General features: G+C 46.3%; 1 protein-coding gene across 3 annotated transcripts in view; it reads left to right on the top strand.

Moving 5' to 3' along the window:
• Positions 1-12,049, top strand: part of RNF130 (ring finger protein 130) — a 149,385-nt gene that overhangs the window by 89,551 nt on the left and 47,785 nt on the right. For all 3 annotated transcript variants that reach the window (XM_009209710.3, XM_009209711.4, XM_003900635.5), the window contains exons 6-7: positions 7,473-7,569; positions 10,330-10,534. In XM_009209710.3, coding sequence (XP_009207974.2) covers positions 7,473-7,569; positions 10,330-10,534 — 302 coding nt within the window. The remainder of the gene's footprint in view (positions 1-7,472; positions 7,570-10,329; positions 10,535-12,049) is intronic.

Below are 12,049 nucleotides of genomic sequence, written 5' to 3'. Positions count from 1 at the left end.
GAATTCTTGTTCTGTGGTTTCAATCGTCTTTTTACGTTTGTTTTCTTTCTTTCTTTCTTTTTTCTTTTCTTTTTCTTTTTCTTTTTCTTTTTCTTTTTCTGTTTGAATCAGAGTCTCACTCTGTCACCCAGGCTGGAGTGCAGTGGTGCAATCTCAGCTCACTGCAAGCTCCGCCTCCTGGGTTCAAGCAATTCTCCTGCCTCAGCCTCCCGAGTAGCTGGGATTATAGGCACCCACCACCACGCCCCGCTAATTTTTGTATTTTTAGTAGAGACAGGGTTTCATCATGTTGGCCAGGCTGGTCTCGAACTCCTGACCTCAGGTGATCCACCAGTCTCAGCCTCCCAAAGTGCTGGGATTACAGGCGTGAGCCACCTCACCTGGCCTGTTTTCTTTAAAGATGGGGTTCTTGCTGTGTTGCCCACAGCTGAACATGAACTCCTGGACTCAAGCAGTTCTCCTGCCTTGTCCTCTCAGAATGTCGGGATTACACGCGTGAGCCACTGTGCTCGGCATTGATTTGTGATTCATGTAGGTTTCAAACACAATCCCTTGTTCCTATCCATCTTAGACTACATCGCTAGGCCCTTCAGTGAGACTTCCATCGAGCTCACCTGGCTCTGGGTACAACAACTCCAGGGACTTGGATTAAATATTTTTCTAAACCTGGATTATGCAAAATGGAGAGAACTGATACCTGCTTTGTGCCTGCTCTGGTTCAGGTGCTCTGCTCTGAGCAGACTATACTCACTTCTCCTATAATTCTCTCAGCAGTCCTAAGAGGGTGTTTTTTCCCCGTTGTACAGTGAAGGATGGTGAGCCAATAGCAGGTTCCAGGTTGCACATTCAGAAATGGCAGAGCTGTGTCAAGGCCTTTAATGTCGTGCTCCTCTCCGTGAGGAGAACTTTCACCTGTGCCTGGGCGCCCTGGAAACAGCGTATTGGTTTCTCCCATGGCTCCTCTCGAGCTGGCGAGTATGAAACCAAGATACACAGTTCTGAGTGTCAATTGGATAAATAGGAAATCACCTGCCAAGAAGCCTAAAACCAAAGAGTTCGCCTCTTCTCCCGTCTATTTAAAAGACATCCACACAACTCCAGCCTTATAACATGGAGCATGTGAATTAATAAAATAATCGTGAGTTGTTATCTCCATGAGGCTACCGGTCTTATTTTACTTACAAAGCATCTATTTTGAGTCTAGGAAAATGTTTTTTTTAAAAAAAAAAAATCAAACTGAAGAATTACATATACTGAAACAGAAATCCAAGATTCTAGAAGTCAAGTCATTCTAGTTTATGTATAAAGGAAAATCTATAAAACTAAATGTAGGCTGTCCTGTAGAAAATTAAACTATGGAACAACCAGTCTTCCTTCACATGCAGTCATTGATGGTCTAAATGTGAGGCTAAAGGAAATGCACACGCAAGTGCAAATCAGAAGAAGGGCCAGCAGGACACAGGGAGGTGTCATCCACACTTGCCTGCTTCAACACTGGAATGACCAGGAGAAGCCAAGGCTCTCCAAATTCTGTCTTGCTATTTCAGCCCAGGATCCTCTAGAACCACATGGTACCTAAAAATGAGGGCCTCCAAAACCATTCACGGGCATTACTAAAATGAGGGGGTCCTCAGGAGAGGCTCGGCCTAAAGTAGGTTATTCTGGGAGCTTCATCCCATTATCTTCATCCCTTCAGTGTTGACTTTTCCACAGTTTCATTTGGAGTTGTCTTTTTCCTTTTGTATAATTTTTATTTTTTGTAGAGTTGGGGTCTCACTGTGTTGCCCAGGCTGCTGTGAACTCCTGGCCTCAAGTAATCCTCCCACCCTAGCATCCTAATGTGCTGGGATCACAGGCATGAGCCTGACGTCTGTCCCTCTTCTTAAAATTTAGTTCAGTGCTTTCCAGATGTGACTGTGCATCAGAGTCTTTAGGAGGCTTTCAGAAACATCCCGAGTGGAGGCCAGGCGTATGCACTTATATTATAAGTTCCTGCCCGATTCTGATGCTGCAAGGCCACGCCCTCCAGCAAGGTCCAGGCCATGGTTGATCTGAACCATTTCTGCAGCTGCACGTGCCACCATAGAAGTGGTTTGTGTTTGTGGTCTGCTTATGAGTGTTAGAATTTTTGGCATACTTCTTTCGTTGCACCCTCTATGGTACTGTCACTCGGCTGTCTTTCAGGACTGGGTCATTGTGTTACTATCCGTGCTCACTGCCCTGGCCGAGTGTAGAGTTTTCCCTGTTGCTGTGGAACTGAGCGGCTGTTTGTTCCTCTGACACCCCCTGCGTCACCAAGCTGTAACTTTCCCTAGACTGCACCGCACAGCCTGCTCATCACAGCACCCCATCTCACTGCCACGTAGCAACAGTGCAATTATCAGGTGTAGTGCAAATTAACTTTATACATCAAGCAGTACTTGTGACAGTCTTTAACCTAGAGCAGCATTTCTCCACCTTGGCACTGTCGACGTTTGGGACCAGGTCATTGTTTGGGGGTGTGAGCATTGCAGTGTCCTTGGCCTCTACCCACTAGGTGTCAGTAGCACCCACCCACACACAGTTGTGACAACCAAAGCTGCCTCCAGATGAGAACCACTGAGCTGAGGATGGCTGTGCGCCTCTTCAAGCCTCTCCTCAGCAGATGCCACTCGTAGAGCTGCGCCTTCGCTGTCACCAAGCTGCCGCTTACAGAATTCCTTCTGCCTTGGGACGCCTCCCCGCCCCTAGTGTCTTTGAAGCCAGAGTCAGTGTCACCTGCTGTGGCTCTCTGTACCTCATGTTGCTAAGCGGTTCTGCTCCCTCACCATCCTCCCATGGGACTGAACTGACTTGGCAGACAGAGCCTCCCTGCCAGGCCTGCCTCTGCGCAGAGCCCTGCCCCCACCTGGCTGGCGTCCCGCGTTCGTCACAGCAGCACCTGCAGGTGTGTTCACTCTACTTCAGCACCTTAACTCACACGCTTACTCTCCACTCTCAGAGGACCCCTTCACCATCGACTTCCCAGAGGAAGCAATGGGTGGAATTCCTCGGCCTGCTGACCTGGGCACTCAGGCTGGAGAGGCCGTCTGCTGTGGTCCATGCCGCCCCTCCCCGCGCCGCTGCGTGCCTGCTCTCTCCCTTCCTCAGGGTCTCGTTCTGTTGGCTGGCTGCTCCTTCCAGTGTTCTGTCTCCACTCGCCGGCATCTCATCACACTCGTATTTTCCAGTCCAGTTTTTAAAACTGTCTTTCAAAGCCATCACCCTCCAAGTACCGCCCCACGGCCTCTCCTGTCATACCTGCCCACGGCCTCTCCTCCGTGAGAGAGGGAGATGGGCCTGGACACCTTTGTGTGCATCTTAACAATTTACAAGCTCAGGTAGGGCTTTCTATCCAGAACTGTCCAGCCTCTCAGGGATTGCCTGCTTCTTGCCACGTGACTTTTCCTTTTCCTCTTCTGTCGCACTGTTTACTGTGGACAGGTGGCAGTTGGCATGGTGGAGGGGCCTGCTCCTCGGCTCAGTGATCACAGCTGATTCTCCTTTGGATGTTAGCCAGCAGGTCTTAGAAACTGAGGAACTGGTCACCTCGTCTTATTTAGACCTCTTAAAGGTTAGTCATAGGAGTTTTTAGTAGTTAGAAGTACTTTTTCAGAAGTGGAGTGCTGCAGCGTGGTTGGATAAACGTATGTTTCCATGCCACTTTGGGAGCTAAAGCGGGGGGCCGGCACTGCAGATGTCTGAGGCTCCACTGCAACGGAGGGTCTGTAGAGACGGTGACTGCTGCCAGCCCCAGCGTGTCTGAGGCACCACTGCAACGGAGGGCCTATAGAGACAGTGACTGCCGCCAGCCCCAGCTAGCAGAAGAGAGTTTCTGTCTGTGACCTTTAATAATTCTGCATCCTTTTATATTTGCCAGGTTCTTAAACGGCACCAAGAGGCTGCAGAGCTGTGAGAGCAACTCACCTTCCTCCCACAGAGCCTCCCCTCCCACAGCGCTCTTCCACTCACTCTAGTTTATGGCATGTGTGGGACATAGGAAAGGGGAGGGCACTGAATTTCATTATTGCTGGGTTTGTTCCTTTCATGTTTGTTTCTCATTCTGTATCCCAAAGTATTTCTCATAGGAATAAAGGACTTGTTGAAGTTCGGTATGCTTGTGCTTTTCATGTTTCACTGTCCACATGTTACCTGCTTTCTGTCCCAGTGCACCACCCACCCACCCTATGTGTGGCGGGCCTGTTCTGCATTTATGTGTGTTTTATCACGTGAGTGGGGAGCTTCTTTTCAAGGCCCCACTTGCCCCAGGTGTGTCTTTCTGAGGCCTCCTGGGTGTCCATGGAGCACCTTCCACAGTGAGAGCCCACAGCCATAGTGAGGGCAAGCATGGTTAGGCGTGCAGGAGTGTGACCAGTTGGTGGGGCTGCTCTGCCCGTGTGGTGGCCCTGCATGTGCTCAGCCTTGGCACTTCTCTGAGTAGTCCACACGCTGTGTTGCATTGACTGCTCCAAACACCTCCCCAGGTAGATTAAACGCCCCGGCCCAGTCCTTAGCTGAGAGCTCTGCACGGCAGAAAGGTGGTTTGCCAAGCACCACACCGGTGTAGCAGAACTTTGCCTAGAAGGGAAGCAAAGGCCACGATGAGTTCAGTGAAAGTTGCACTGAAGAGACCAGCAGGAGGGTTAGACAATGGGTGATGGGGGACAAAGTACCGCATTCAGGGCAGCGGCCTGTGGAGATCACAGAAGAGACAGGAAGGAGAGGAGGGCCGTGGGTGAAGAGAACAGCCACCCAGCTTTGTTAGTGAAAGTGAGGGATGTGCCGTGGGAATTTGAGACTGAAGATCTCTGGGTGAGTTACACGGAAGCTGGACTAGTGGGGAATTTGGAAAGATAATTAGGAAGGAAGGGTGTTTAGTGCTCTGAGGTAGGGGTCGGGGTAAGAGAGAGATGGGGTGGATGGAGAGCCCAAAGACCAGAAGTATTTCGGGTTTTCAGTTAGCTAAAGAAGGAAGGTTTTCTAAATTTGTCGCCAGAGAACCAGTTGGTCTTTTTTGTTTTTCTTCATAGTACCCTACAGCCGAGAGGAGAAATTTTTAATTGTTTAGTAAAACAGAGGGGCGGATACTTCTTGTATATCAGTAATCCTGGAAGGAAACAGTTACTGAAGAACCCAAACATATTTGTAACTAATTTCAGGTTAAAGAAACAGGCAGAGAACACTGAACTCATGCAGCTTTAAAAAGAAAATACAAGGATTATACCATTTGCTTCTTTCAGAATAAAGAAAGACAAGACAATCAGAAAAGGGAAAAGCAAAAACGCCCCAGTAGGGAGCACCAGGACCACACCTCTATCCCCCCAGGTGGCTGCTGCGGCTTCACCAGGTCTCCACCAACAGTTCAGCAAGCCCAGCCACCCCCCAACCCCATCTGGATACCTCTCACTTCTGTACCAGAGCCCCGATCAGAACACAGCACCTAGGCCTCCCCCGACCCCCAGCGGGATACCTCCCATTCCTGCACCAGAGCCCTGATGAGAGGTCACAGCACCGTATCTCTTCTGTTACCTGTCAGTTGGCCAAGTCCCATCATCCGCCCTGCGTAGGCCTGACCTGCAGCACCTCTGGCCACCCCACCCTAGTGCTAACCCAGTGCACAGGTCGTACCCCTCCTGAACATGTATGCAAGGTACCAGGCAATTGCGTCCCTGTGACTTTCTAGAGGGAGGTTCTGTAATTTATATCAGATCTAAGGGAGTTTGTATTCACCAAAAGGGTTAAGAAGCCTGTTGTGGTCTTTGCTGGTCAGCAGCCAGCATTAGTGCAGTTGACCCCTGCTGGAAAGGCCAGGCTGGCCCTGGGGACACCCTGTAGTAAGGAACCGCGCCACACACAGGCTACGAGGAATAAGACATGATGCCTTAGTACTGAATGTATTTGGGGCTTACCTATGGATTGGCGGGTTTCCAGCCCTTAAGTAAAAGCTTTAAGGTTTAAATAAATGCCTTGGGGTGATGGTTCTGGTTATTTCATTGTCTGCGAATTTAAGACTAGACTGACAAATCTATTCTTCAAGATCTTTACTCTTGTCCCCAAAGAAATGAGCGTAAGGCCGTCAAACAGTGATAGGCAGACATGTGCGTATATTGTTCAGGCCGAAGTTGTAAGTTGTAAGCATGAACGTGTGTTCCAGATCCCAACAGAAATGGAGTTTTCTAGACCTCTTTTTTATAAATCAAAACTGCATTTTAAAACAGCTATAAATAACATTAACTTGGAAATTGACAATCAAAGTTGTAAAGGTATACCGTGGTTCACTTTGGCATCTTACTCAAAACTTTCTTTTATCTTATCCCAAACTCAGATTAGTGTTTCTTCCAAAGCTGCCCTGAATGTCTGTCCTGGCACCCACCTTCTCCCTGTTTGGCCAGGACTCTAGGGCTTCGGAAAACTGCTGGGCCAGGTGCTAGAGCTTGAGAAGTAATTTCTGCAGCTCCTGCAGTCTTTCTTCCCTTCCAGAGGGCACAAGTTCCTTTTTTTAAGAATGCAAAACCCTCTGACTGACTTATTTCCAGTCACAAGGCTGTGGCTTTCTACTTTCTTCAGTAAGAGAGAAAATCACCCATCCTTCCCCTTTAACATTTCAGCTGAAAATTGCTAAGTGTTACTTGAATCTAGGCACAGTTTACCCCTTAAAATAGCTTCAACTTCCCTGTAGCTTTTATAAACATTCAACACAAATTGCTCAGAAGTTTTTAAAAATGACATTCAAACAGGGTTCCATAAAACTAATAACTATACAGAAAACTCTTTTCATTTAACCATGATTTAATATCTTTTTGAAATTCCATTTTTCTTTTTTTTTGAGACGGAGTCTCGCTCTGTCGCCCAGGCTGGAGTGCAGTGGCGCGATCTCGGCTCACTGCAAGCTCCGCCTCCCGGGTTCACGCCATTCTCCTGCCTCAGCCTCCTGAGTAGCTGGGACTACAGGCGCCCACCACCGCGCCCGGCTAATTTTTTGTATTTTTAGTAGAGACGGGGTTTCACCGTGGTCTCGATCTCCTGACCTTGTGATCCGCCCGCCTCGGCCTCCCAAAGTGCTGGGATTACAGGCGTGAGCCACCGCGCCCGGCCGAAATTCCATTTTTCTATGTTAGCTATTGTAGAAAGCATAACTGGTTTATAAAGTGTGATTGTTTTCATTCTTAATAAATTTTCTAAGTTTCCATTAGTCCTTTTTGGATTTTGGTAAAATAAAAGGTCCAAACAATCAGATCCTACTTACTAGTTCTTTCACAGTGTTGTACATATGAGGTTGGGTTCAGGAGATTTTCTGCAAGTTATATTTTAATAAATTCCCAATATTTGTCTCTTGGGGCTTAAAATATGTTCTGAAAGGGGGGAAAACAGACTAAAAATTCCCTTTGTTTCCATTTTGGCCTAATAAATTTCTCGGTGTGTAATTTGTGACATAACTCTGCATTATTTTATAGGCATGTTTTCCACAAATCCTGCGTGGATCCCTGGCTTAGTGAACACTGTACCTGTCCTATGTGCAAACTTAATATATTGAAGGCCTTGGGAATTGTGGTATGTTTCCTATTTTATTTGTTATCACTTTTATGTATTATTATATGTATGTGTAATACAGTATAACGCAATTGGCATAATAGGAGGCGTGACTAAGACACACAAGAAAACACTGGCTATATTTGCCATGTAACCATGTAAGCCCAACAGGACCTTTTTTCCATATTACTGAGAAGTCTAACCCATCTCAGAGAACTCCTGGAAGAGAAGGTAAATAACTGTACTAGTCCTTTTTTTTTCTTTTATTAAATTTAAGAGACAAGGTTTCACTCTGTGGCCCAACTGCAGTGTAGTGGTGCAGTCATAGCTTACTATAACCTCGAACTCCTGGGCTCAAGCAGTCCTCCCACCTCAACCTTCTGAGTAGCTGGGACTACAGGCACACACCACCATGCCTGGCTAACTTGTTTTTGTTTTTGTTTTTTTTGAGAGGGAGTTTCGCTCTTGTTGCCCAGGCTGGGTACAATGGCACAATCTTGGCTCACTACAGCCTCTGCCTCCTAGGTTCAAGCGATCCTCCTGCCTCAGCCTTCTGAGTAGCTGAGATTGCAGGCACCTGTCACCACCCTCGGCTAATTTCTTGTGTTTTTAGTAGAGACAGGGTTTTACCATGTTGTCCAGGCTGGTCTCCCTGACCTCGAGTGATCCACCCGCCTCAGCCTCGCAAAGTGCTGAGATTACAGGCATGAGCCACCGTGCCTGGCCACTTTTTTATGTTTTGAAGAGACAAGATGTTCAGGCTGGTCTCAAACTCCTGGCCTCAAGTGATCCTCCTGCCTCAGCCTCCCAAAGTGCTGAGATTGTAGGCGTGAGTCACACCTGGCATGGTCCACTTTTAAAAGTGTGCTTCTGTTGGGTATGAGATGGAGTATGAGATGAAGAAAGAGAGAAGGACATGATTTTTCTTCATTCCAACATCTTTTTTTAAAAGGTAGGCTGTATGCTGTTGACTCTGTTCCAGTCGTAATCTCCTCTGTGCTTGGCATAATATAAAACTATGTTCTTTAGCCTGAAGTTTGACTTTGATCTCTTGGGGGTTGGTAAGTTGCAAGCAGAGAAGGCAGACAGTGCCCGAAGCCCAAGGAGAACTGTTGGCAACCATAGCCTGGCAGGGTCCGTCGCCAGGTGTGCCAGAGTCCAGCTGTGGCAGGTGCCAGGTCAACACTGACTTGAGTAACCAAGGACCTTGGTTAGTCCTTGCCTAAGAGAAGCATGTATATCCAGGGTTGCGCTTTCTTATCAGAAAATAACATAGTTTCTGGTCTCAAAGAATGGAAGCATGATCTCCCTATGGAACAAGAAGTTTAGTTTGATCCAGCAGATGAACTCATCTTAGCAACCCAAAGAAGGTCGAAGTCGTCTCATTTTAAATACACTGGCAAACACAGTTTCAGTGTGTACAGTTGGCCAGTAATGCCCCATTTGTCCTTTGTCTCCAGAGATCATGTCAGTGGTGATGCCATTTAACATGGGATTACTGGAAGTATTGGGTGTTACTGACACCATGGACTGGATAATCCCTTCTTGTTGGGGCTGTCTTACTGTGTCGCCCAGGCTGGAGTGCAGTGGCGCGATTCTCCTGCCTCATCCTCCCGAGTGGCTGGGACTACAGGCGTCTGCCACCACGCCCGGATAATTTTTTGTATTTTTAGTAGAGATGGGGTTTCACCGTGTTAGCCAGGATGGTCTCGATCTCCTGACCTCGTGATCTGCCCGCCTCAGCCTCCCAGTGTGCTGGGATTACAGGCGTGAGCCACCATGCCCAGCCTGTTTGTTAAGTATATTAAGTGCTAATACTTTTCTCCTCTGTTTATAACAAAAATCCTTCTAAAATGTATTGCAGGTTATCATGGATCCTTACATGTAGTGAACATAAAAAAACCTCTTCTAACTGGGTATGAGTCTGAGCATCACTTAGTACACTGTGTTTTGCTTTTTTTAAAATAAGGCTTTGAGATGACCTGAGACGGTTCTTTTGCCCAGAAAGCCATTGGTTCCAGGTTTGCTTGGCTGAAACTTCTCTCTAGAAACATACAAACTTCTCACAGCCATCCCTCCCAGCTCTGCTTCTTATGTGCGGCCTGCTGCTGCATGCTGAGAGAACCAAAGGTTGTTAGGTAAACCAAACATCCACATTGTTACAGTGGAAGACTTTTGGCGCTCACTTTTTAATTAGTAGACTTTGGCCCTAAGCAGCTCTATACCTCTCCCTCAGGATTAGGTGCTTAGGTCTTGAAACAGATGATTTTCTTATAGTTCAAAAGTCTTTTCAACTTTGACCTCCTCTTGGTTTGATGCTTTACTTGTGTTTAAAGGCAGACGATACTTAAAAACTGACTACCAGAGAAATGGGGCTTTCGGAGAAGTTAGTAGGATGACAGGGGTGTTTCCTATTACCTGGGATGCTTCAACACGGACATTTACCATGAAGTAAAGTAATAGTTCACTGTTTTAAACTGGGTGTTTGGTATCTTTATGTTAATGATTACGACTCCCTGTGCCTGTGGGCCATGACCAGTTTTCTCTGATCTGCAGTGAATTTTGGTTTTCCTTTGTACCATTTCTGAGAAGAGATCTCTGTGCCTTTTGAAGAAAAACTCTTAGGGTGAGAGGAGAGGAGTAGGTAGGTGGGCAGATAAATGAGAGGATATCACAGGGAAATAACTTAGTAAGGTCTTTGCAATAGGGCGTCAAACTTTAGAATCTTATGAAAGGATTTGTTTTCCTTACAATTATTTTTAACCTAGAAATATTTTGCAGCCGAATTTGCCATGTACTGATAACGTAGCATTCGATATGGAAAGGCTCACCAGAACCCAAGCTGTAAACCGAAGATCAGCCCTTGGCGACCTTGCCGGCGACAACTCCCTTGGCCTTGAGCCACTTCGAACTTCGGGGATCTCGCCTCTTCCTCAGGATGGGGAGCTCACTCCGAGAACAGGAGAAATCAACATTGCAGTAACAAGTAAGTGGGGGCCTCCGCTCAGGCACAGGGCATGTGGCTGCCTATATGGGCATTCGGGACCATCAGGAGAGTCAAGGCACTCGCCTCAGCCTGCAACACAGACTGTAACCAAGAAAGGGATGTGTGTTTCTGTTAAAACAGGTATTTGGAAGAATGAAACTTTATTTATGATAAGTAGCTGGTGTGTTTGTGTATAATTAATAGGAATAGCTGCATTTGATGAGTAGCTGTTGAGGTCTGTCTTAGTCGCTGTATTATAAACCTTGTTTTGAAATCATTGCCTTACAAACAGGCATTTAAAAGGAGATGTTGGAAGGTGACACAGGCCCCCAGCAGCATTGCTGGTGTGTTGTATGCTGTGAGCACTGGTGTTCTCCACCTCCGGGACTACAGGCTACTTAGTGGGAAACTCATCTATAATTTGAACCTAAAAATTCACAGTGCTTGGAACATAGCCTGTTGCGCACTTTATTTTAAGTTTTTTATGGAAGTTTGGTCTCTTGGCACTTAACTCTTTGGTATAATTGTACATGAGGTAGGAGAAAAGCCAAAGGACAGTCTGCCTGAAAAAAAATAGCGTGAGCAAGTTATGAAAATCTTCACATTGCACTGTCGACAAGCAGGAAAGAAATGCCGAGTATTTTGATGGCAGTGCCTGAGGACGGTGTGAGTGAGCTGACGGCGTGTGTGTGGGCCTCACAGACATTCACCCCTCAACAAGCCAGCTTTTCTCTTCACTTCCATTCTTTACATGTTGTTTTCATCTAACAACCTTTCACCCATCTTCCTTGTTGCTGCTCTGCTGTTGCCTTTTCCAGTACCTGCTGCTGCTTGCCTAGAGCGTCAGACCCTGAGGCTGGTGGGACCCCACTCCGCTCTGGGAGTCAGTGAAATGGATGACACTGTTACAAAATGTTTTCTCCTTTACATATTAAGACTTGTGTGGTCTGTTCAATCAAAGTATTCATGTTTTTAACCAACCAGACATTATTGTTAGAAAATGGTTCCCCAGGTTTTATTCTGTCATCTGTCTACACTCAAGAGAGCCCTCATTCAGTTATGCAATAGAGAAAACTATGCTTTGAGCGTAGTTTGGCTCATTTCTCACCATCTCTCAGTGATTCATTTTGATAGCATTTCATGGTTTTCTTTCTTTGGTGTTTAGGTTTTGTGGTCTACAGTTTTAAAACTTGATTGAGTAGCAATAAAGAACACAAAGGTTGTTGGTTTATTAGTGAGTTTTTCAGGTCCTTCATTGATCAAACATTTATTGAGCACCTACTACTTACTACATTAAATACTGATCCCATTATATTTTATATAGAAATGTCCTTTCAAAACCTTATGCTTTGATGATACAAAAAATTACTTCATGTACCAAATTAATCATCTTTAGCAGAATTTACACGATGTTAGTAAATAAAATTCATGTAATTGAACTAAACCACAGCTACCTCTGCTTTCCCTCTGAAGCTCTGTAGCACCATAGCAACCACAATGCATCCAACTGGCACC

This window comes from Papio anubis, chromosome 5, assembly GCF_008728515.1.
Source record: "Papio anubis isolate 15944 chromosome 5, Panubis1.0, whole genome shotgun sequence".
NCBI lineage: Eukaryota > Metazoa > Chordata > Mammalia > Primates > Cercopithecidae > Papio > Papio anubis.
Note: the sequence above shows the minus strand (reverse complement) of the source record. Positions and strands in the feature narration are given on the sequence as shown.